Here is a 22,635-nt window from a genome sequence, read left to right on the forward strand (position 1 = left end):
GGCTGATGATGCAGGCCCTGAGAACCCCCGCTGTGTGTGGCTGGGATTAGTTTTGATGTGGGGGGGAATACACTCAGAGCTCTTTGTTAGGAACATCTCACCCACTCTGGGTCGGCCTTTTCGTGCTGGAAACTTTCCTCTGAGCTCCAGCTGCATCCCGGAGGAGTTCTGCCGGGTTCTGATCCGTTACTGAGGAGGCCTCTTTGCTCATTGTGATGTTCTCGCTTCACACAACTTGACTCTCTTGTTGACAGCACTACAGCTTGGAAAAAGGAAGGTAATCAGTCAGAGGAGGTTGGCTCCTTGGTATAATTCACAGCTGCTTTAAAGCTGAGAAAGTCTAGAGTCTCAGTTAGTCTGGAAAGATAGTTTAATAACATATAATAAAGCCCTTCGTAAAGCTAGAACTGCTTATTATTCATCATTGATAGAAGAGAATAAGAACAATTCCAGGTTTCTCTTCAGCGCTGTAGCCAGAATAATCCCAGGTTTCTCTTCAGCGCTGTAGCCAGAATAATCCCAGGTTTCTCTTCAGCGCTGTAGCCAGAATAATCCCAGGTTTCTCTTCAGCGCTGTAGCCAGGCTGACAAAGAGTCCGAGCTCTGTTGAGCCATGTATTCCTTTAACTCTCAGCAGTGATGATTTCATGAGATTCTTCATCAATAAAATTGTTTCTATCAGAGAGAAGATTGATGGAATCCTTCCCACTATTATCACTGATGTATCATCAAGTAGAGCAGCTTTAGAAGTATCTTTAGAACCTGATTTGTATTTAGACGGCTTCTGCCCAGTTGATCTTTCTGAGCTAACAACAGCAATAGTCTCTTCTAAACCATCAACTTGTATTTTAGACCCAATCCCAACCAGACTGTTCAAGGAGGTTTTCTCCTTAATCAATACTTCCATATTGGATCTGATCAATCTGTCTTTACAGGATATGTACCTCAGACTTTTAAGGTTGCTGTAATTAAACCTTTACTTAAAACCTATTAGCGAATAATCGCCCTATATAAGGCAGAGCCTCTGTTCTGAGTTCCTGTTTGAGCTTCATTCTTCTTCTGTTTCAGTCCTCAGTGCCAGATTCTTGTCTGCCCCCCCCCCAGGTGTCCTGGTCTGATTCACACCTGTCTGCTGGTAATCTCTCACCTGTTATTTATAGCTCTCCAGTTCTGTTGTAATGTCTGGTTGTTTGTTGGTTCTGTAGCTTTCTGTTTCTGCGCCGTTTCCTCCCGCCTCAGCGGATCATTTATCAGATGAAGCCACCCTCACCCTGCCTGTGTTCTCACGCTTCATCTGTGGCCCTGCGCCGGTTTAACCATGAGTCATGACATCTGTGAGGGTAACAGTCAGAGGAAATCTGTGAAAACAACAACAGAAGCACGCCTGCCCTCTGATGAGTAAGTCCAGGGAGAAAAGATCAATCCTGCTCTGGAATTTATTTTGAAAATCTCTCTGTCATTCCATCACAGTTTCACTTCCAGATGATTCATATTTCATCGTCCAGAAGCTCTCCTGGACTCGAACACGTCCCCCGGCAGCAGCATGAACCGGGCCGTGAGTCATCGTGCGTTGGGCTGTGTCTGATGTGCACATCAGCATCGATGAACTCTGTTTCAGGGCGGATGCTGTTCCTGCTCCTCAGACTGAGTCACTGCGGGCAGGAAAAGGACCGTGGAGCTATTTCTGTGCTGCTGCTGTGGTGTGGTGTTCATGCAGGACTGCTGGGACCCTGCAGACATGAATAAACATTAAACTCTCCTTTAAACATACAGCTCGGCTGCTTGTTAGGATCACTTGTTGGAAACGACTGATTCACCCAGAAGAAAAAGAAGAAACTGAAGACATTTGATGACTTTTGGATAGAGCATGAAATGATCTTCGCCTTCTTGTTTTCAACATGCCTGATGTTCATTTTTTGATGACTTCAGCTTCACACACGTCGTGTTTCTCATATTTATTTACAGCAGGCTGTCTTCCTTCATACCGAAGCATCGTGAATATTAAAATAATGATGTCACTGGCTGATCCTGGGCTGTCTGAGCCGAACTTTATGTTTAAATCTAAAGTTGAAATATGATGGCAGATGGTGAGAATGGAGTCTGTGTGTCCTGTTAACAGACAGGATTCACTCCTTCATCTTTATATTTACACACAGGAAGCACACTTACTTTATCCTGTGCAGATCCCAGGAGATAAGTGGTTGATAAGCAGAAAGATTTGAGTTTTTTAAGGGTTTTTTGGCAGATGATTCAGATTATAAACAAATCTGTAACCTGAAATTTACAGAGCAGGTCTCCTCTGATTATTCTGCTTCCAGAAACTGGATGAAATGCGTTCCACAGAGTCTGTTGAAGTTCAGCCTGACAGCATCTGTCCTGCCGCCATGTGTCTGCTGCAGTTCACCTCTTTCTCCACAGGAGGGCAGCATGAGGCTGCAGGTCACGTGATTGAAGAAGGAAAACAGCTGATCAGCTGCATCAAGTTACCGATACAGAGACTTTTATCCTGTGAAGTTTGTCTTTACAATATTTAAAACCCAGATTTCTTTCTGCTTTCAGGCAGTTTATTCTAAAGCTGCACGGGGCAACATTTCCCTGAGTTAGAATAAAACTGCAGGTATGACGGAGGAGCTGCAGCTCACTGAAGAACAGATGTGGGTCCTCTTTAACAAGCACACATGAACGTGGACTCGGTCTTTCTTAGTGTTCATCGTCTCTATCAGTCAATTAAATTGTTTGTTTTTTTTAAACTGGCAAAGAAAGTGTACTTTTTTATTTTATTTCATGTTTTATGAGATTTAAAACCCAACATGAGCTGATCATCAACTCATTTAGTCAGGAAACAAAAGAAAAAACAGATTTAATCTGTGGTTTAACTCTGATTTGTGGTGTTCACATTTTAAATACATTTAATTTTCTTAGTTTGCTCCCTCGGTGTTTAGTAACAGGACTACGAATGGAAATTATTACATTACAGTGTCAAACTGTGTTTTCTTTGCTGTTTTTCATAGATAGAACTAAAGAAATGGGAACAAATGATGTGTCTCTGTGACAGGCTGCTGGTAACAAAGTGCCTAAAGATCCAGTTTAAAATGGCTTCTTTGCTAAGTTGTCTGTTCTGTGTCGACACAACACTGGTTCATCCCTTGAGTTAGGAGCCTTTTTTCTGCCTGAATGGGTCAAAGGTCAGAGTTAAGTGGCTGAACAAAGAAAAAAACTCTGAAAATGCTCAGGAACAAGGACTGAAGATGAGGGAAAAAGCAGAAAATGTCCAAAGAAAAGCTGTGAAAGAGCTTCAGAAAGCTGCAGAACTGTTGATCAGGACACTTTAAAGGTTACAGAAAGCTGCAGAACTGTTGATCAGGACACTTTAAAGGTTTCAGAAAGCTGCAGAACTGTTGATCAGGACACTTTAAAGGTTTCAGAAAGCTGCAGAACTATTGATCAGGACACTTTAAAGGTTTCAGAAAGCTGCAGAACTGTTGATCAGGACACTTTAAAGGTTTCAGAAAGCTGCAGAACTGTTGATCAGGACACTTTAAAGGTTACAGAAAGCTGCAGAACTATTGATCAGGACACTTTACAGGTTACAGAAAGCTGCAGAACTGTTGATCAGGACACTTTAAAGGTTACAGAAAGCTGCAGAACTGTTGATCAGGACACTTTAAAGGTTTCAGAAAGCTGCAGAACTATTGATCAGGACACTTTAAAGGTTTCAGAAAGCTGCAGAACTGTTGATCAGGACACTTTAAAGGTTACAGAAAGCTGCAGAACTGTTGATCAGGACACTTTAAAGGTTTCAGAAAGCTGCAGAACTGTTGATCAGGACACTTTAAAGGTTTCAGAAAGCTGCAGAACTGTTGATCAGGACACTTTAAAGGTTACAGAAAGCTGCAGAACTATTGATCAGGACACTTTAAAGGTTACAGAAAGCTGCAGAACTGTTGATCAGGACACTTTAAAGGTTTCAGAAAGCTGCAGAACTATTGATCAGGACACTTTAAAGGTTACAGAAAGCTGCAGAACTATTGATCAGGACACTTTAAAGGTTACAGAAAGCTGCAGAACTGTTGATCAGGACACTTTAAAGGTTTCAGAAAGCTGCAGAACTATTGATCAGGACACTTTAAAGGTTACAGAAAGCTGCAGAACTATTGATCAGGACACTTTAAAGGTTTCAGAAAGCTGCAGAACTGTTGATCAGGACACTTTAAAGGTTACAGAAAGCTGCAGAACTGTTGATCAGGACACTTTAAAGGTTACAGAAAGCTGCAGAACTATTGATCAGGACACTTTAAAGGTTACAGAAAGCTGCAGAACTGTTGATCAGGACACTTTAAAGGTTTCAGAAAGCTGCAGAACTATTGTTCAGGACACTTTAAAGGTTTCAGAAAGCTGCAGAACTATTGATCAGGACACTTTAAAGGTTTCAGAAAGCTGCAGAACTGTTGATCAGGACACTTTAAAGGTTTCAGAAAGCTGCAGAACTGTTGATCAGGACACTTTAAAGGTTACAGAAAGCTGCAGAACTATTGATCAGGACACTTTAAAGGTTACAGAAAGCTGCAGAACTGTTGATCAGGACACTTTAAAGGTTACAGAAAGCTGCAGAACTGTTGATCAGGACACTTTAAAGGTTTCAGAAAGCTGCAGAACTATTGATCAGGACACTTTAAAGGTTTCAGAAAGCTACAGAACTGTTGATCAGGACACTTTAAAGGTTTCAGAAAGCTGCAGAACTGTTGATCAGGACACTTTAAAGGTTTCAGAAAGCTGCAGAACTGTTGATCAGGACACTTTAAAGGTTACAGAAAGCTGCAGAACTATTGATCAGGACACTTTAAAGGTTTCAGAAAGCTGCAGAACTATTGATCAGGACACTTTAAAGGTTTCAGAAAGCTGCAGAACTGTTGATCAGGACACTTTAAAGGTTTCAGAAAGCTGCAGAACTGTTGATCAGGACACTTTAAAGGTTTCAGAAAGCTGCAGAACTGTTGATCAGGACACTTTAAAGGTTTCAGAAAGCTGCAGAACTGTTGATCAGGACACTTTAAAGGTTACAGAAAGCAGCAGAACTGTTGATCAGGACACTTTAAAGGTTACAGAAAGCTGCAGAACTGTTGATCAGGACACTTTAAAGGTTTCAGAAAGCTGCAGAACTGTTGATCAGGACACTTTAAAGGTTTCAGAAAGCTGCAGAACTGTTGATCAGGACACTTTAAAGGTTACAGAAAGCTGCAGAACTGTTGATCAGGACACTTTAAAGGTTTCAGAAAGCTGCAGAACTATTGATCAGGACACTTTAAAGGTTTCAGAAAGCTGCAGAACTGTTGATCAGGACACTTTAAAGGTTTCAGAAAGCTGCAGAACTGTTGATCAGGACACTTTAAAGGTTTCAGAAAGCTGCAGAACTATTGATCAGGACACTTTAAAGGTTTCAGAAAGCTGCAGAACTGTTGATCAGGACACTTTAAAGGTTTCAGAAAGCTGCAGAACTGTTGATCAGGACACTTTAAAGGTTTCAGAAAGCTGCAGAACTGTTGATCAGGACACTTTAAAGATAACAGGGAGTCAGATGAGGACTCTGGGTCGGAACCATATCCTCTTTTGTCACAGACGGAGCTCGGTGACAAACCTTTATTATGAAAAGCCCCCCACCGGAAGTACACGCAGCTCGTCCAGCTGTTATCTTCATGTTCGTGTCCGGGAACAGGTTGGGCTCAGTTTCTTTGTAAAACGGGTAAATATCAGCTCAGCTCCAACTTTAATCGCCACAGACTTCCAGTTTGTCACTTTAAACCGGGTCAGTGCCACTTTTCTACTTCCGCATGTGTTGACAGAAACCAACCGTGACGTCAACGCCCAGATAACACTCAGAGGTGGGTGACCGGAACCGAACCAAACCTGCAGTTCGCTGCAGATAGAAGGCATGTGCATAAAATCTGAGATGTGGCGCCGCTGTCTCTTGCTGTCATGTTGCTTCTGCTTGACTTTATGAACCTGCTCCGGTTCTGACTCCGGCTCTATAAATGTCTGTTGCCTTGTTTAGCTCAGGTTTCTCTGTGGTCCTCCTCTAATCCATGATTCCACACACGGTTCTATTCCGAATCAGTGAGTGTGAGAAGCTCAAAGTCAGTCTGTCGCTTTATTCTTTAAATCAGCCACATGTGCAGCAACAGTTTCTGATTTTCCGTGCACTCGTGTGAAGAAGGTTACATGCTGCCGTTCCGACATCGGCCTCCAATTCTTATTTTTTTATAAAACGTCCCGTCACTCCGACCCTTTTTTCCTCCTATGGTCGGAATGGCGGTTTGTTCTGGGTTTTTTTAACATACCGCCATCCCGACAGTTCCTTTTAATAGCCTATTTTTTACCCAAAACATTTTGCACTAATGATATTCCGGCGCAAATACGCCCTAAAGTTTGGCGCACAAACTCTGCACATACAGAGGCCACAGCGTCGCAAACAAACTTTAATAATCTATTATCAAAAACCCCTGAATTTCAAATATAAAAATACAGATATTAATGTAACTCTGGCTGAAACTGATTAAGCAGAAATACAGTGTCAGTGAGCTGTCAGCAGCCAGCTGGAGCGGAGCTCTCCACAGATGCGTCTTTTGCTGTCATCATATGCAAAAGTAATAATTGCAATTACAGATATCACGGCAACTGCACAGGACACAGTTGCGAGCACTCTGCCTTGCCTTGCCAATAGGAGAGGAGAGAAATGACAGCATAGAACGTATAAAAAACAACAAAATGCAGTAAAAACGTTTATTCATGTTATTCACGTGATTTATGAGTACTCGCTCCGATTATGGGAAGCGCGGATGGGCTTTGCGCATTTGGCACAAACACACAGCCGTTGAGCAAGGCTTTACAGCCTGTTGATGTCTTAAGGTCCTAACTGGTCACACCTGGGAGTAAATGTCATGTAGAGATTGTTTTTACATGACATTACAGCTGAACATATAGCTTTCATCCACAAACCAACGTGGGAGAGCCCGAAGACGCATGTGCCAGACGCACATAGGCATGCGTAAAACCAATTTTGACCACTTCATGCTGCGTATTTGCTTTCTTCTGGTTAACTTTAGTTTCTTTTGGATTCTTGTGCGTATTATGGAGCCGTTTCGGTCCATGTTTGTAAGCCTTTTTTTCCTGGATTAAATTTTCGTGGCATTGGAGTGTGTGATTGAAAACCACCGCGGTCTGCTTCTCCTCCTCCAGCTGCCCAGACTTTGTGTTTTTAATTATCTGTAAACATGTGTTCAACATATAAATTGCATGAACAGAACGAAGGGACTCACCTGTTGAGTAACGCACATTTCCTTATATGGAAAGCCTTGTCGGAATGGGTGTTGCCACCCTGTGAAGAACAGGTGTCTCTAATATGTCACATTTTCTTTGCTTCGGAGCAACTCAGGCGTGTTAAACACCTGAGCTGCTTCGTGCAGATCACGTGACTCTTTTCATCACTTCCGCAGGTTCAACTCTCTGGATCCAGATCCTCCAGTTTTCCGCTGGATTCCCTTCCAGACTTAGTGAGGTGGGGGGTCTCTTTTCCTCAGGTTTCACTCTGTAAGATAAGAATTGGACTTGTTTTTTTTATTCTGTGGTTTCCACAGCAACCAAAGCTGCAGTGCCTCCTAGGGAGTGCAGTGAGTAATGCAGTTTGTATTCCCGCACACTGCAGGGCCACATCTGTATTATTCCATTGGACTGAGTCCTGTGTGAAAACTGCACAGAGGAAGCAGGTTTAATAATGACTTTTTTGTACTTTGTGACATCTGTTTTTGATGTGTGAAAATGCAAAAAAAAAGGGCGGGTTCCAGCTGTGACCAGATCAGCTGTGTGGGTTTCACACAAGACTCGGGTCCCAGATGTGACTGGTTCCAGATGTGTGGGTTTCACACAGGACTCAGGTTCCAGATGTGACCGGTTCCAGATGTGTGGGTTTCACACAAGACTCAGGTTCCAGCTGTGACCGGTTCCAGATGTGTGGGTTTCACACAGGGCTCAGGTTCCAGCTGTGACCGGTTCCAGATGTGTGGGTTTCACACAGGACTCAGGTTCCAGATGTGACCGGTTCCAGCTGTGTGGGTTTCACACAGGGCTCAGGTTCCAGCTGTGACCGGTTCCAGATGTGTGGGTTTCACACAGGACTCAGGTTCCAGATGTGACCGGTTCCAGATGTGTGGGTTTCACACAGGAGGAAAAAGCTGTGAAACGGTCCTTTTGATTTGAGAGCCACAGGAACTGTGGCCGGTCAGCTCTCAGCGACGCAGCCTTTATTGTGTGTATTGTGGTTTGAAAGTTGTTTCTGATTGGTTCATGATTTTGAACTAAAGTAGGCGGAGCCTGCAGCAGGTCCAGGTGAGGCTGTTCTCACCTGCACTGCGTTTTATAATAACTCCTCTCCTCTTCAGCATGGCCGTGTTTGAGAACTTCTCGGTGCTCCTGGAGCTGAAAGGTTTGACCGTGAAGGAGAAGATGAAGGTGAAATCTGCTGTGACGGAGAACGGGGGCAGCATCTGCTTCGTGGTGACCAAACAGGTGAGGCAGCGCCGTCACGCCTGAGCGCCGTGTTGTCAGGCGGCTGTCTGATTCCTGCCTACATTTCCCACAGTGCTCTCTGGTGGTGGCCAGCGACGTGTCCTGCCTGAGCTCCAACCGGCTGAGAAGCATCCAGAAGCACCAGACGCCGGTGGTCGGGGTGAATTACGTGTTCAGCTGCAGGGAGGCGGGCCTTCTTCTGCCTCTGGATGAATACAAGCTGGATATTTCCTCTGCTCTCTCAGCTCCTCCTCCTCCCTCTTCACTGAGAAGAGCTCCTCTCATAAACCAAGGTACTGTCATTCTCACCTTTATAATCAGCTTCTCTTTGAATGATCTCCACCCAGCAGTGACTCACCGTTTCCACCTCATCCTCCCACACCTTTACAGTTAAAAACTAATCAGCCCACACAGCAGGTGGGATAAAGGTCTCAGAGTCATGGATTTTAAGCTTCCTTCATCAGGACAAAGACTCTGTGTCCTAGGTGTAGACGACTCTGTGTCCTAGGTGTAGATGACTCTCTGCGTCCTAGGTGTAGATGACTCTCTGTGTCCTAGGTGTAGATGACTCTCTGTGTCCTAGGTGTAGATGACTCTCTGTGTCCTAGGTGTAGATGACTCTCTGTGTCCTCTGTGTAGATGACTCTCTGTGTCCTAGGTGTAGATGACTCTGTGTCCTAGGTGTAGATGACTCTCTGTGTCCTAGGTGTAGATGACTCTCTGTGTCCTAGGTGTAGATGACTCTCTGTGTCCTAGGTGTAGATGACTCTCTGTGTCCTAGGTGTAGATGACTCTGTGTCCTCGGTGTAGATGACTCTCTGTGTCCTAGGTGTAGATGACTCTGTGTCCTAGGTGTAGATGACTCTCTGTGTCCTAGGTGTAGATGACTCTCTGTGTCCTAGGTGTAGATGACTCTCTGTGTCCTCGGTGTAGATGACTCTGTGTCCTAGGTGTAGACGACTCTGTGTCCTCGGTGTAGATGACTCTGTGTCCTAGGTGTAGATGACTCTCTGTGTCCTTGGTGTAGATGACTCTCTGTGTCCTCGGTGTAGATGACTCTGTGTCCTCGGTGTAGATGACTCTGTGTCCTAGGTGTAGATGACTCTCTGTGTCCTAGGTGTAGATGACTCTGTGTCCTAGGTGTAGATGACTCTGTGTCCTAGGTGTAGATGACTCTCTGTGTCCTAGGTGTAGATGACTCTCTGTGTCCTAGGTGTAGATGACTCTCTGTGTCCTAGGTGTAGATGACTCTGTGTCCTAGGTGTAGATGACTCTCTGTGTCCTCGGTGTAGATGACTCTCTGTCCTCGGTGTAGATGACTCTCTGTGTCCTAGGTGTAGATGACTCTCTGTGTCCTAGGTGTAGATGACTCTCTGTGTCCTAGGTGTAGATGACTCTCTGTGTCCTAGGTGTAGATGACTCTCTGTGTCCTAGGTGTAGATGACTCTCTGTGTCCTAGGTGTAGATGACTCTGTGTCCTAGGTGTAGATGACTCTGTGTCCTAGGTGTAGATGACTCTCTGTGTCCTCGGTGTAGATGACTCTGTGTCCTAGGTGTAGATGACTCTGTGTCCTAGGTGTAGATGACTCTGTGTCCTAGGTGTAGATGACTCTCTGTGTCCTAGGTGTAGATGACTCTCTGTGTCCTAGGTGTAGATGACTCTGTGTTCTAGGTGTAGATCTCTCTGTGTCCTCGGTGTAGATGACTCTGTGTCCTAGGTGTAGATGACTCTCTGTGTCCTAGGTGTAGATGACTCTCTGTGTCCTAGGTGTAGATGACTCTCTGTGTCCTAGGTGTAGATGACTCTCTGTGTCCTCGGTGTAGATGACTCTCTGTCCTCGGTGTAGATGACTCTCTGTGTCCTAGGTGTAGATGACTCTCTGTGTCCTAGGTGTAGATGACTCTCTGTGTCCTAGGTGTAGATGACTCTCTGTGTCCTAGGTGTAGATGACTCTCTGTGTCCTAGGTGTAGATGACTCTCTGTGTCCTAGGTGTAGATGACTCTCTGTCCTCGGTGTAGATGACTCTCTGTGTCCTAGGTGTAGATGACTCTCTGTGTCCTAGGTGTAGATGACTCTCTGTGTCCTAGGTGTAGATGACTCTCTGTGTCCTAGGTGTAGATGACTCTGTGTCCTAGGTGTAGATGACTCTGTGTCCTAGGTGTAGATGACTCTCTGTGTCCTAGGTGTAGATGACTCTCTGTGTCCTCGGTGTAGATGACTCTCTGTCCTCGGTGTAGATGACTCTCTGTGTCCTAGGTGTAGATGACTCTCTGTGTCCTAGGTGTAGATGACTCTCTGTGTCCTAGGTGTAGATGACTCTCTGTGTCCTAGGTGTAGATGACTCTCTGTGTCCTAGGTGTAGATGACTCTCTGTGTCCTAGGTGTAGATGACTCTGTGTCCTAGGTGTAGATGACTCTGTGTCCTAGGTGTAGATGACTCTCTGTGTCCTCGGTGTAGATGACTCTGTGTCCTAGGTGTAGATGACTCTGTGTCCTAGGTGTAGATGACTCTGTGTCCTAGGTGTAGATGACTCTCTGTGTCCTAGGTGTAGATGACTCTCTGTGTCCTAGGTGTAGATGACTCTCTGTGTCCTAGGTGTAGATGACTCTGTGTTCTAGGTGTAGATTACTCTCTGTGTCCTCGGTGTAGATGACTCTGTGTCCTAGGTGTAGATGACTCTCTGTGTCCTAGGTGTAGATGACTCTCTGTGTCCTAGGTGTAGATGACTCTCTGTGTCCTAGGTGTAGATGACTCTCTGTGTCCTCGGTGTAGATGACTCTCTGTCCTCGGTGTAGATGACTCTCTGTGTCCTAGGTGTAGATGACTCTCTGTGTCCTAGGTGTAGATGACTCTCTGTGTCCTAGGTGTAGATGACTCTCTGTGTCCTAGGTGTAGATGACTCTCTGTGTCCTAGGTGTAGATGACTCTCTGTGTCCTAGGTGTAGATGACTCTGTGTCCTAGGTGTAGATGACTCTGTGTCCTAGGTGTAGATGACTCTCTGTGTCCTCGGTGTAGATGACTCTGTGTCCTAGGTGTAGATGACTCTGTGTCCTAGGTGTAGATGACTCTGTGTCCTAGGTGTAGATGACTCTCTGTGTCCTAGGTGTAGATGACTCTCTGTGTCCTAGGTGTAGATGACTCTCTGTGTCCTAGGTGTAGATGACTCTGTGTTCTAGGTGTAGATTACTCTCTGTGTCCTCGGTGTAGATGACTCTGTGTCCTAGGTGTAGATGACTCTCTGTGTCCTAGGTGTAGATGACTCTCTGTGTCCTAGGTGTAGATGACTCTCTGTGTCCTAGGTGTAGATGACTCTCTGTGTCCTCGGTGTAGATGACTCTCTGTCCTCGGTGTAGATGACTCTCTGTGTCCTAGGTGTAGATGACTCTCTGTGTCCTAGGTGTAGATGACTCTCTGTGTCCTAGGTGTAGATGACTCTGTGTCCTAGGTGTAGATGACTCTGTGTCCTAGGTGTAGATGACTCTCTGTGTCCTCGGTGTAGATGACTCTGTGTCCTAGGTGTAGATGACTCTGTGTCCTAGGTGTAGATGACTCTGTGTCCTAGGTGTAGATGACTCTGTGTCCTAGGTGTAGATTACTCTCTGTGTCCTCGGTGTAGATTACTCTCTGTGTCCTCGGTGTAGATGACTCTCTGTGTCCTAGGTGTAGATGACTCTGTGTCCTAGGTGTAGATGACTCTGTGTCCTAGGTGTAGATGACTCCGTGTCCTAGGTGTAGATGACTCTCTGTGTCCTCGGTGTAGATGACTCTCTGTGTCCTAGGTGTAGATGACTCTCTGTGTCCTAGGTGTAGATGACTCTGTGTCCTAGGTGTAGATGACTCTCTGTGTCCCTGGTGTAGATGACTCTGTGTCCTAGGTGTAGATGACTCTCTGTGTCCTAGGTGTAGATGACTCTCTGTATCCTTGGTGTAGATGACTCTGTGTGTCCTAGGTGTAGATGACTCTCTGTGTCCTCGGTGTAGATGACTCTCTGTGTCCTAGGTGTAGACGACTCTCTGTGTCCCTGGTGTAGATGACTCTGTGTCCTAGGTGTAGATGACTCTCTGTGTCCTAGGTTTAGATGACTCTGTGTCCTCGGTGTAGATGACTCTCTGTGTCCTCGGTGTAGACGACTCTCTGTCCTCTTTGTTGCAGAGTCCAAAGCACCAACAGGTAAACCAGCAGCTAAGACGTCCAAAGGTGAGACTGCAGTGAGAAGTGGAAATGGTCTGGATAAGATGAGGTGGGAACAGCCACCGGTGCGATGCACCTTTTGTCCTCATACTGGACTTTTCCCCTTTTTAAGTCTCATTGTTTGTATTTTTAATGCAGAGGTGATGCTGTTTCTGATAAAGTGAATCCAGATGTTTCAGAATGGACGAAGAGGCCAGATTGCAGGTAACATGAACACAAGTTTGTTCAGAAGGTTCAGTTCCTACTATCACAGGCAGTTATAGGAGTTAAGAATCAGCATGATCAGGTGTCAGATTGATGCCGGGTCGGACCGATGAGCTGGAGGAGGAACTCTCTGAATAATCCTCCACACTCACTGAAGATGCTGTCTTACTGACCTCAGTTACTGGAGGGCTAAAGCTAGCTGTAACGATGCTAAAGCCTCATTCTGGATGCTTCCAGTCACAGTTCAGCAGCGCTAACATGGAGCGGTCCAGGTGAGACCGATGTGCATCTTCTTAAAACTCATCCTTCAGCATCATTTCCCCCGACAGTAAACAGCAGTTTCCACACATCTGGAGGCAGTGTGCAGGAATATTCTGAGCTAAAAGCAGATGTTGAATCATTTCCTGTGAGATGAACCTGACTTTTTAGGACTTTGCTGTTTAAATTTCACAGAATTTACGCAGAAACTGACTCTGACCTTCCAGCGTTTCCCGATGATTTCCAAGTGGTCAAGTATTCCATCTTTGAAAAGGTGAAGAAGCTTGATTTTGATGTTGGTTCTGGTTCTGTTGCCGTGGCACTGATGCAGATGTGTGTGCAGATGAACAGCTGGTGTGTTCTGGAGCTGCAGAGCGCCAGAACCGAGCCGGGCCGGCGCTATCGTGTGGTCAGGCATCGGAAGGACGCCGCGGCGGCGGAGGTGAGGCGTGGCGCTGCGTGGTTGAACCTGCGGCTCTTTGTCCTTTGTGTCCTGAAACAAACTGTTGGACGTTATTCTTTCAGTCTGCAGCGTAACTGCAGCCTTTGGAAAAGCCTTTGGATGGACACAAGAAGTTCTCACCTGAGAGCTCAGCACTCTGAGACATCTTCGGATTACGGAAATCCTTTTTTCTGTGTGTGAGCAGAAGGCGGCGCTGAGGGATCAGCTGGTGTTTCTGTCCACCTCAGAAGAGGCTCGGGACGTGTTCGAGGCCCTGAGCAAAGCCTTGGAGGCTGCTGGTATGAGGAAGAGGAGCAGCCTTCCCCCAGAGGCCTCGGGCCTGGGCTCCACCCCCCTCCAGCAGGTCAGACCTGATGCAACTTTGGATAAAACTCTTAATTTTACTTTTATATACTGGTCAAACATGACAGTTTAAACCACACCCAGTGGTACACAGGAAGTATGTGAACTGTCACTCCCACGATGGGCAGCGAGCTTCTGTGAATGTGTGAAGAAAGGCAGAAAGTTTCTGGCCCAGTGAGGAGTTTCTCTTTATCGGCCCAACTGTTCAGAAAGTGCTTCACAGGTTCTGCAACATGCTGTGTTTGATCTGCAGCTGCTGCTGGAGGAGAAGCTGAACACTGGAAGCTTATCACAGGAAGTGGGTCTGTTTGTGGAGCTGCTGTGGACCGAGGCTCTGGGCTGCCTCAGCAACATCCTCAGAGTTTCCATGGAGCAGCTGAGCCTCAGTGATGTGAGGCTCGTATGGTTTGCCTTCAACAGAAGGTTTAAAGCAGGGATCCTGTTATGATGCGTGTTTGTGTGCAGGTGAGCAGAGCAGAGGGCTTGTTGCTTCAGGCTCAGAAGAAGCTGATGGAGGGAGATCTGCCGGAGGCGGCGTCCCTCCTGGAGGAGGTTTACATCCTGCTGCCACACAGGGAGGCTCAGCCCTCGAAACCAAGCATCAGGCTTCTGTCTCAGAAGCTGGACCTCTGCCAGGTAACTCCCAGCTCACAGGTTTATACGTTTAAGCTGCTTTAAAATGTGCAAAGTGTTCCTCAGACAGTCTGCAGCAAAGTTCAGGTTCAACAAATCGACAGGATTTTACACGTTTTATTTATAAAGCACAGCAGATACCATCAGGTCACTTCAGAGATTCAGTCCAATTCAAGCCAATTAGAATCAAATCCAAATGATTAAATTTCAAATGTCCAATTTATTCAGAGCCAATTAAACAAAGTTTCCTCACTAAGGAAACCAGCAGACTGCACTGAAACTTTTCTCTGATCCAAGCCCCGTCCTGAGCTGCACGAGGCGACTGTGGAGAGAAAAAACTCCCTTTTAACAGGAAGAAACCTCCATCAGAACCAGGAAGAAACCTCCATCAGAACCAGAACCAGGAAGGGTCCATCTGCCTGGACCAGCTGGGGCTGAGAGGACAGGAAAGAGGGGACAACAAGCAGCGTAACACCAGGCCAGAGACACCTGCTGAGAGAGAGAAACACAAGTTAATGACAGCAATGATGTCATCTGTACATGGAGGGAGGAGAGGTGCATCATGGGAGCTCCCCCAGCAGGCTGGGCCTATAGCAGCAGAACTATGGGATGTTTCAGGCTCACCTGAGCCATCCCTAACTATAAGCTTTATCAGGAAGGAAAGTTTCAGCCTGATCTTAAAGGTAGAGAGGGTGTCTGGCAGCTGGTTCCACAGAGAGGGGCCTGATAACTGAAGGCTCTGCCTCCCATTCTGCTTTTAGGGGCCTGATAACTGAAGGCTCTGCCTCCCATTCTGCTTTTAGGGGCCTGATAACTGAAGGCTCTGCCTCCCATTCTGCTTTTAGGGGCCTGATAACTGAAGGCTCTGCCTCCCATTCTGCTTTTAGGGGCCTGATAACTGAAGGCTCTGCCTCCCATTCTGCTTTTAGGGGCCTGATAACTGAAGGCTCTGCCTCCCATTCTACTTTTAGGGGCCTGATAACTGAAGGCTCTGCCTCCCATTCTGCTTTTAGGGGCCTGATAACTGAAGGCTCTGCCTCCCATTCTGCTTTTAGGGGCCTGATAACTGAAGGCTCTGCCTCCCATTCTGCTTTTAGGGGCCTGATAACTGAAGGCTCTGCCTCCCATTCTGCTTTTAGGGGCCTGATAACTGAAGGCTCTGCCTCCCATTCTACTTTTAGGGGCCTGATAACTGAAGGCTCTGCCTCCCATTCTGCTTTCAGGGGCCTGATAACTGAAGGCTCTGCCTCCCATTCTGCTTTTAGGGGCCTGATAACTGAAGGCTCTGCCTCCCATTCTGCTTTTAGGGGCCTGATAACTGAAGGCTCTGCCTCCCATTCTGCTTTTAGGGGCCTGATAACTGAAGGCTCTGCCTCCCATTCTGCTTTTAGGGGCCTGATAACTGAAGGCTCTGCCTCCCATTCTGCTTTTAGGGGCCTGATAACTGAAGGCTCTGCCTCCCATTCTGCTTTTAGGGGCCTGATAACTGAAGGCTCTGCCTCCCATTCTGCTTTTAGGGGCCTGATAACTGAAGGCTCTGCCTCCCATTCTGCTTTCAGGGGCCTGATAACTGAAGGCTCTGCCTCCCATTCTGCTTTTAGGGGCCTGATAACTGAAGGCTCTGCCTCCCATTCTGCTTTTTGGGGCCTGATAACTGAAGGCTCTGCCTCCCATTCTGCTTTTAGGGGCCTGATAACTGAAGGCTCTGCCTCCCATTCTGCTTTTAGGGGCCTGATAACTGAAGGCTCTGCCTCCCATTCTGCTTTTAGGGGCCTGATAACTGAAGGCTCTGCCTCCCATTCTGCTTTTAGGGGCCTGATAACTGAAGGCTCTGCCTCCCATTCTGCTTTTAGGGGCCTGATAACTGAAGGCTCTGCCTCCCATTCTGCTTTTAGGGGCCTGATAACTGAAGGCTCTGCCTCCCATTCTGCTTTTAGGGGCCTGATAACTGAAGGCTCTGCCTCCCATTCTGCTTTTAGGGGCCTGATAACTGAAGGCTCTGCCTCCCATTCTGCTTTTAGGGGCCTGATAACTGAAGGCTCTGCCTCCCATTCTGCTTTTAGGGGCCTGATAACTGAAGGCTCTGCCTCCCATTCTGCTTTTAGGGGCCTGATAACTGAAGGCTCTGCCTCCCATTCTGCTTTTAGAAACTCTGGGAACCACAAGGAAACCTGCAGCCTGAGAGCAAAGCATTCAGCTCTTTCTGCTACAGTTTAGCAGAAAGAAAAGACCCATAAATAAAAAAAAGGAGGTGAAATCCCTCCATCTCCTCCACAGGGACACGATGTGTTTTCAGAAGCTGCTTCTCAGACTAAAGGATCCTTCATGTCTGCATTTCTCAGCCGCTGCCTCATAAAATCTTTGATTGTGACATTTTAAGGATGCTTCTGTGTATCCTCTGTGTTCTAAAGTTACCCACAATGCATTGTGCATGTAAAAAACGCTGCAGATGGACTGGGGTTGGCACAGCAGGCATTCAAACTTTTATTTGTTTTCACCATAAAGTAGTTTTTGCCGGAAGGAGAGCAGCTGGTGGTCAGGAGGAAGCTTTATGGAGCCGTGAGGAACTGAAGGTTCCTGAATATAACGGGTAGTGCTGCTATCTCTTTGAGGAGAGGTCACCATAGTAACCCTGATCAGTGCTTCCTGGGGGTCAGAAATGGAAGTTCTTCACATGTAAGGTAGCACAGCCATGGTTGGTGGGATTTCTGGCTGCTGTTTTAACATCAAATGATTTAATTTGACTTGTTCCTTGTTGGTTTGAGTGGAAGCTTTTGATCAAAGTGTGTGTTTGAGCTCCCAGCTTCTGTCTGTTCGTCCAGTTAATCCGAGATGTTCTGAGCTTGAGTGAGATGACTCTGGGGAGCTCGGTCCCGACCAGCGTGGGGAAGTACCGCGCCCTGCGGTGCAGCATGGAGGCCGTCCCCCCCAGCAGCTCTGAGTTCCAGGCCGTCGCCCGCCTGCTGCAGAACAGGTAGATGCTGCCACGCCTTTCTGAAACCTTTCGGAGGTGCTCATGTTTCTGTGTGTGCTCTGCAGCGGAGTGCAGATCCAGCAGATTGTGCGGGTCAGCAGGGGGGTGGAGCTTCAGACCTTCAAGAGCGAGCTGGAGAACGTGAAGACCCTCCTCCATTCCTCCGGCCCCAGTAACTTCGTGGGAATCCTGTCCCGGTGAGAGCTGAAAACACGATGTCAGACTGAAGATGGTGCAGAGTTCCACGTTAAATCATTTTCTCTGAAGGGTTCATGGAAGAAATTCTTCACACGTTTTCAGAACCTTCTGGACTTTAAGACGTAGCTTAAGTCTCCAGAGCTCTGAAAAACAGAACCTCAGACAAAGAAGAGCCTCAGAAAGCAGGTAACCCTGCTCTGTTTGGCTGTAAAACAGTGAAGCTGTCGGTTGTTTGAGCCTTTTTGTGGTACATCCATGAGAACATTTGGAGCTGTAAGCAGAGCTTTCTGTGCTGCGTTTCTTTTCACCAGATGCTGCAGACCAACTGTTTCTGAAAGCTTCACATGAGAGCTTCACCTCTGAGCTCCTCTGTCTGTGATGCAGTAAACCTTCTGTTTTATTGCTTTAGATCAGGGGTCAGGAACCTATGGCTCGTGAGCCAGGTGTGGCTCTCTTGATGATTGCATCTGGCTCACAGATAAAACTAAATATTCTCACTTGTTTTAATCCATCCATCGATTTTTCATGTCCTGTTCAGGGCTGCAGGAGCAATTGTCCATTATTTTAATTGGATGATACTGGACTACGTTGGCAGCGTAAAACAGGTAAACGCCCCCTTTTGAATCAGTCTGCTCGGTCATTAGCTCAAAGCTAACCCTTATCGCTAAGGAGTATCGTACATTTCAGGCCGAATGGACTGAAGAATTCGCCTTTGTGGAGAGAGCAAATTCTGCGGTGTGTCTAATTTGCAAAGACAAAATTACATCGATGAAACGGTCGAATGTAAAGCGGCACTTCGACACGCGCCATGCTACCTTTGCATCAAAATACCCGGCAGGAGACAGCAGAAAGAAAGCGAGCCGAGAGCTACTAAAATATATTATATGGCTCTCATTGAAATAAATTTCCAAATTTTTTGCTTTCATGGCTCTCTTAGTCAAAAAGGTTCCCGACCCCTGAGTTAGACTGTAAGAAATGGGACTTTATATTTGATTTTATCACCTCAGGGGCCTGCTGCTTCCCCTTGTTGCCGTCGGGCATCATGGGATCAAGAGGACAGATATTGGTAATCTGGGCAGCGGGATCTACTTTAGTGACGCCGTGAGGTTGGTAGAAAAGCCTAATTCCATTAAAGCACTAAGTCTGGTGAAGCCAGATGACGGCAGCTGTGTCTCCTGCGTCTGCAGCACCAGTCTGAAATACTCCAAACCCAGCCAGACGGACGGCGCCCGGCTGCTGCTGGTGTGCGATGTGGCGCTGGGACGCTGCAGGGACCTCCATAAGAGAGACCAGACCCTGACCCAGGCTCCTGATGGCCACCACAGCGTGCATGGGGTCCGCCACACCGAGAAAACCCCCTCTGACTTCGAGGTAGGACGCTGTGAATGTAGAGGGAAGCAGGAACAAACAGGGCTGTTGAACTCCAGTTGAACTACACGTTTTTGTGTTCCAGGATGACGAGTTCGTCGTGTACTCTGCTGATCAGGTGAAGCTGAAGTATGTGGTTCAGTTCATCGTAGACGGAGACCAGCTGAAGGACTTCAGTCCTGAAATCAACATGTCGGCTGGGCCGGTGCAGCCCGCCTCTGACCACGGTGAGCTGTTTCCCTCTTCTGTTAGCGCTCAGTCACATGTTGTCAGGTCAGAAAGAAGCAGCTCCAGGTCAGAAGGAAGCAGCTCCGGTTCAGAAGGAAGCAGCTCCAGTTCAGAAGGAAGCAGCTCCTGTTCAGAAAGAAGCAGCTCCAGTTCAGAAGGAAGCAGCTCCTGTTCAGAAGGAAGCAGCTCCTGTTCAGAAAGAAGCAGCTCCTGTTCAGAAGGAAGCAGCTCCAGTTCAGAAGGAAGCAGCTCCAGTTCAGAAGGAAGCAGCATCAGTTCAGAAGGAAGCAGCTCCGGTTCAGAAAGAAGCAGGAAGCAGCTCCAGTTCAGAAAGAAGCAGCTCCAGTTCAGAAGGAAGCGGCTCCAGTTCAGAAGGAAGCGGCTCCAGTTCAGTCCAGTCAGGGTGTGATTCTGGTTCACTCCAGACTGAGGGACAGCTTTTAAAGAACAGACTCAGGAGTAGTTGTTGTGTTTGGCCCAAATGTTTCCTGATGACGCAGCTGGGGCCTGAACAAGAAGCAGCTTCAACACACCCAGCGTGTCTTCAGCTTATCTGGTTTAACTAACCCTGACCCTGGAAGCCCCCGAAGCTGTTCTACGATGCCGGGTATCAGCTCTGTAAGGTGGCCCAGGTGACTGACTCTGAACCTGTGTGTTCATGTAAAACAGGTGGAGTTGGCATCAGCTCACCAGTCCTTTCAGAGCAGAAAGCAGCAGCTGCTGCAGACAAAGCAGGAAGAAAGATGATAATAATGCACACAATTTATTAATAATCTGATAAATATCGCTGCCAGGTCATCAAAGCAGGACTGGTTCTGATCAGTGGTCATCCAGACAAAGTAAAGTCTGTCCTTTCACACAAACATCCTCATGAATCAGATTTCTGTGTGCAGAGCTCAGCTCAGAGGATGAGGTGGCTGAAGACATGAAAAACCCTCTGGAGGATGTGACAGCTGGACTGTTGGACAGCTCCGGGCAGCAGCTCCCCCTGCAGGCCGTCCACGTGAAGTGCAAACTGATGGATTTGCTCTCTCAGGTGAACATTTAAACGCCTCATTTAGTTTAGTAGCTTCAGACTCCCAGATGTTAGTCTTTCACTGACTGCTCACAGCTCTGTTCGTCTCTCTTCTTTTCTCTTTTAGGTCATTATTTTCCAGAAATACACCAATCTGAGCCATGTCCCCATTGAAGCAAAGTATGTCTTCCCGCTGGACGATTCTGCTGCAGTTTGTGGATTTGAAGCTTTCATCAATGGAAAACATATAGTGGGAGAGGTAACCTGATCAGACTTCTTTTCCATTTATCCATTTCTCGGGTTATCGGGGACGGGGTCACAGAGGCAACAGGCTAACTAGAGGTCCCCAGGCTTCCTTATCCTCAGCCAACGCATCCAGCTCTTCCCAAAGAGATAAAATCTCTCCAGTGAGTCCTGGGTCTGCCTCCTCCCGGGAGGACATGTCTGAAACAAAAGGATCTCTTTACCTCTGCAAACTGGAATTGAAGGGTCAAAAGTAGGAATAAGGATCGGGCCTTAAACACCTGAAATTTCTGTCCATAAAAGTTATAATTAGATTACAGTTATATAGGCAGAGTCTGAAACCAGTTGAGTTATTACCAGCAAAGAGAGCCAAGCTCTCACTGCTGGTACAGGGACCTAATGGCTCATCGTAGAGGGCCCGATACCCAACATTCCTAAAGCACCTTCTGTCAGTCCTGGGGGAGGGTCTCCTGGGAAAGCGCCTGGTGGTTGGGGCTCCGTCAGTACGGTCTGTTCACCCTGGGTCAGTCCTGGGGGAGGGTCTCCTGGGCAAGCACCTGGTGGTTGGGGCTCCGTCAGTACGGTCTGTTCACCCTGGGTCAGTCCTGGGGGAGGGTCTCCTGGGCAAGCACCTGGTGGTTGGGGCTCCGTCAGTACAGTCCGTTCACCCTGGGTCAGTCCTGGGGGAGGGTCTCCTGGGCAAGCACCTGGTGGTTGGGGCTCCGTCAGTAGGGTCTGTTCACCCTGGGTCAGTCCTGGGGGAGGGTCTCCTGGGCAAGCGCCTGGTGGTTGGGGCTCCGTCAGTACGGTCCGTTCACCCTGGGTCAGTCCTGGGGGAGGGTCTCCTGGGCAAGCACCTGGTGGTTGGGGCTCCGTCAGTACGGTCCGTTCACCCTGGGTCAGTCCTGGGGGAGGGTCTCGTGGGCAAGCGCCTGGTGGTTGGGGCTCCGTCAGTACGGTCCGTTCACCCTGGGTCAGTCCTGGGGGAGGGTCTCCTGGGCAAGCACCTGGTGGTTGGGGCTCCGTCAGTACGGTCCGTTCACCCTGGGTCAGTCCTGGGGGAGGGTCTCGTGGGCAAGCGCCTGGTGGTTGGGGCTCCGTCAGTAGGGTCTGTTCACCCTGGGTCAGTCCTGGGGTCTGAAAGAGCTAAATGGGACCTGTGGACCCTCCAGCATTTGGTTTGGTGGGGTTAGGGCGGGTCTGAGATGGAGGCCTTGGTTGTGAAAGTGTTTACACATTCTTATCATCTTCTTTTATTCATTACATCTTCACTGTTGATTCCCAGAAGTTTGCTGGTCATGTCTGTAAATGATGACTGAAAATCAAAGATGCATAAACGTGCACAAAGTAACACTTTTTGCTTCGTGTGTTCGGCGCTCAGGTGAAGGAGAAAGAGAAAGCTCGTAAGGAGTACAAGCAGGCTGTAGAGAAAGGCCATGGAGCGTACCTCATGGACCAGGATGCTCCTGTACGTCTGCCATCATTCTGACTTTATTCTCACTCTGACTTTATTCTCACTCTGACTTTATTCTCACTCTGACTTTATTCTCATTCTGACTTTATTCTCATTCTGACTTTATTCTCATTCTGACTTTATTCTCATTCTGACGCTTCGTGATTCCCTTCACCAGCTGTGACGTCTTCTTTGCTCTCTCTGCAGGACGTGTTCACCATCAGCGTGGGCAACCTGCCGCCTGGAGCCACCGTCCTCATCAAAGTGACCTTTGTGTCTGAGCTGGTGGTCAAAGATGGGAAAATTCTGTTCTCCCTGCCCGGGAGTGTGGCCCCCTGGCAGCAGAGTGCAGCGCTCAACCAGACCACACAGGTAGGAGGAGCCTGGACGACACCAGGCAGGGAGGGGTGAAAACGGCAAACGGGACACAGTGGAGACGGAGCAGAGAGAAAACAAACGTGTCTTGGGTTGCCTTAATTAAGGGTCTTAATCATTCTTCATG

The 22,635-nt window shown here is 47.5% G+C and overlaps 1 protein-coding gene across 1 annotated transcript in view; it reads left to right on the forward strand.

Moving 5' to 3' along the window:
- The window catches only part of parp4 (poly (ADP-ribose) polymerase family, member 4), an 89,255-nt gene that overhangs the window by 50,857 nt on the left and 15,763 nt on the right, over positions 1 to 22,635 (forward strand). The window contains exons 2-20 of the mRNA XM_072397597.1: positions 5,717 to 5,739; positions 8,432 to 8,558; positions 8,632 to 8,851; positions 12,716 to 12,803; positions 12,893 to 12,958; positions 13,412 to 13,490; positions 13,560 to 13,658; positions 13,864 to 14,022; positions 14,275 to 14,412; positions 14,487 to 14,657; positions 17,477 to 17,628; positions 17,694 to 17,825; positions 18,834 to 18,932; positions 19,014 to 19,197; positions 19,280 to 19,421; positions 20,316 to 20,458; positions 20,565 to 20,696; positions 22,062 to 22,148; positions 22,341 to 22,505. Coding sequence (XP_072253698.1) covers positions 8,433 to 8,558; positions 8,632 to 8,851; positions 12,716 to 12,803; positions 12,893 to 12,958; positions 13,412 to 13,490; positions 13,560 to 13,658; positions 13,864 to 14,022; positions 14,275 to 14,412; positions 14,487 to 14,657; positions 17,477 to 17,628; positions 17,694 to 17,825; positions 18,834 to 18,932; positions 19,014 to 19,197; positions 19,280 to 19,421; positions 20,316 to 20,458; positions 20,565 to 20,696; positions 22,062 to 22,148; positions 22,341 to 22,505 — 2,382 coding nt within the window. The 5' untranslated portion in view covers positions 5,717 to 5,739; position 8,432. The remainder of the gene's footprint in view (positions 1 to 5,716; positions 5,740 to 8,431; positions 8,559 to 8,631; positions 8,852 to 12,715; positions 12,804 to 12,892; positions 12,959 to 13,411; positions 13,491 to 13,559; positions 13,659 to 13,863; positions 14,023 to 14,274; positions 14,413 to 14,486; positions 14,658 to 17,476; positions 17,629 to 17,693; positions 17,826 to 18,833; positions 18,933 to 19,013; positions 19,198 to 19,279; positions 19,422 to 20,315; positions 20,459 to 20,564; positions 20,697 to 22,061; positions 22,149 to 22,340; positions 22,506 to 22,635) is intronic.

Source organism: Leuresthes tenuis, unplaced genomic scaffold, assembly GCF_036924035.1.
Source record: "Leuresthes tenuis unplaced genomic scaffold, fLeuTen1.0.hap1 SCAF_12, whole genome shotgun sequence".
Taxonomy (NCBI): domain Eukaryota; kingdom Metazoa; phylum Chordata; class Actinopteri; order Atheriniformes; family Atherinopsidae; genus Leuresthes; species Leuresthes tenuis.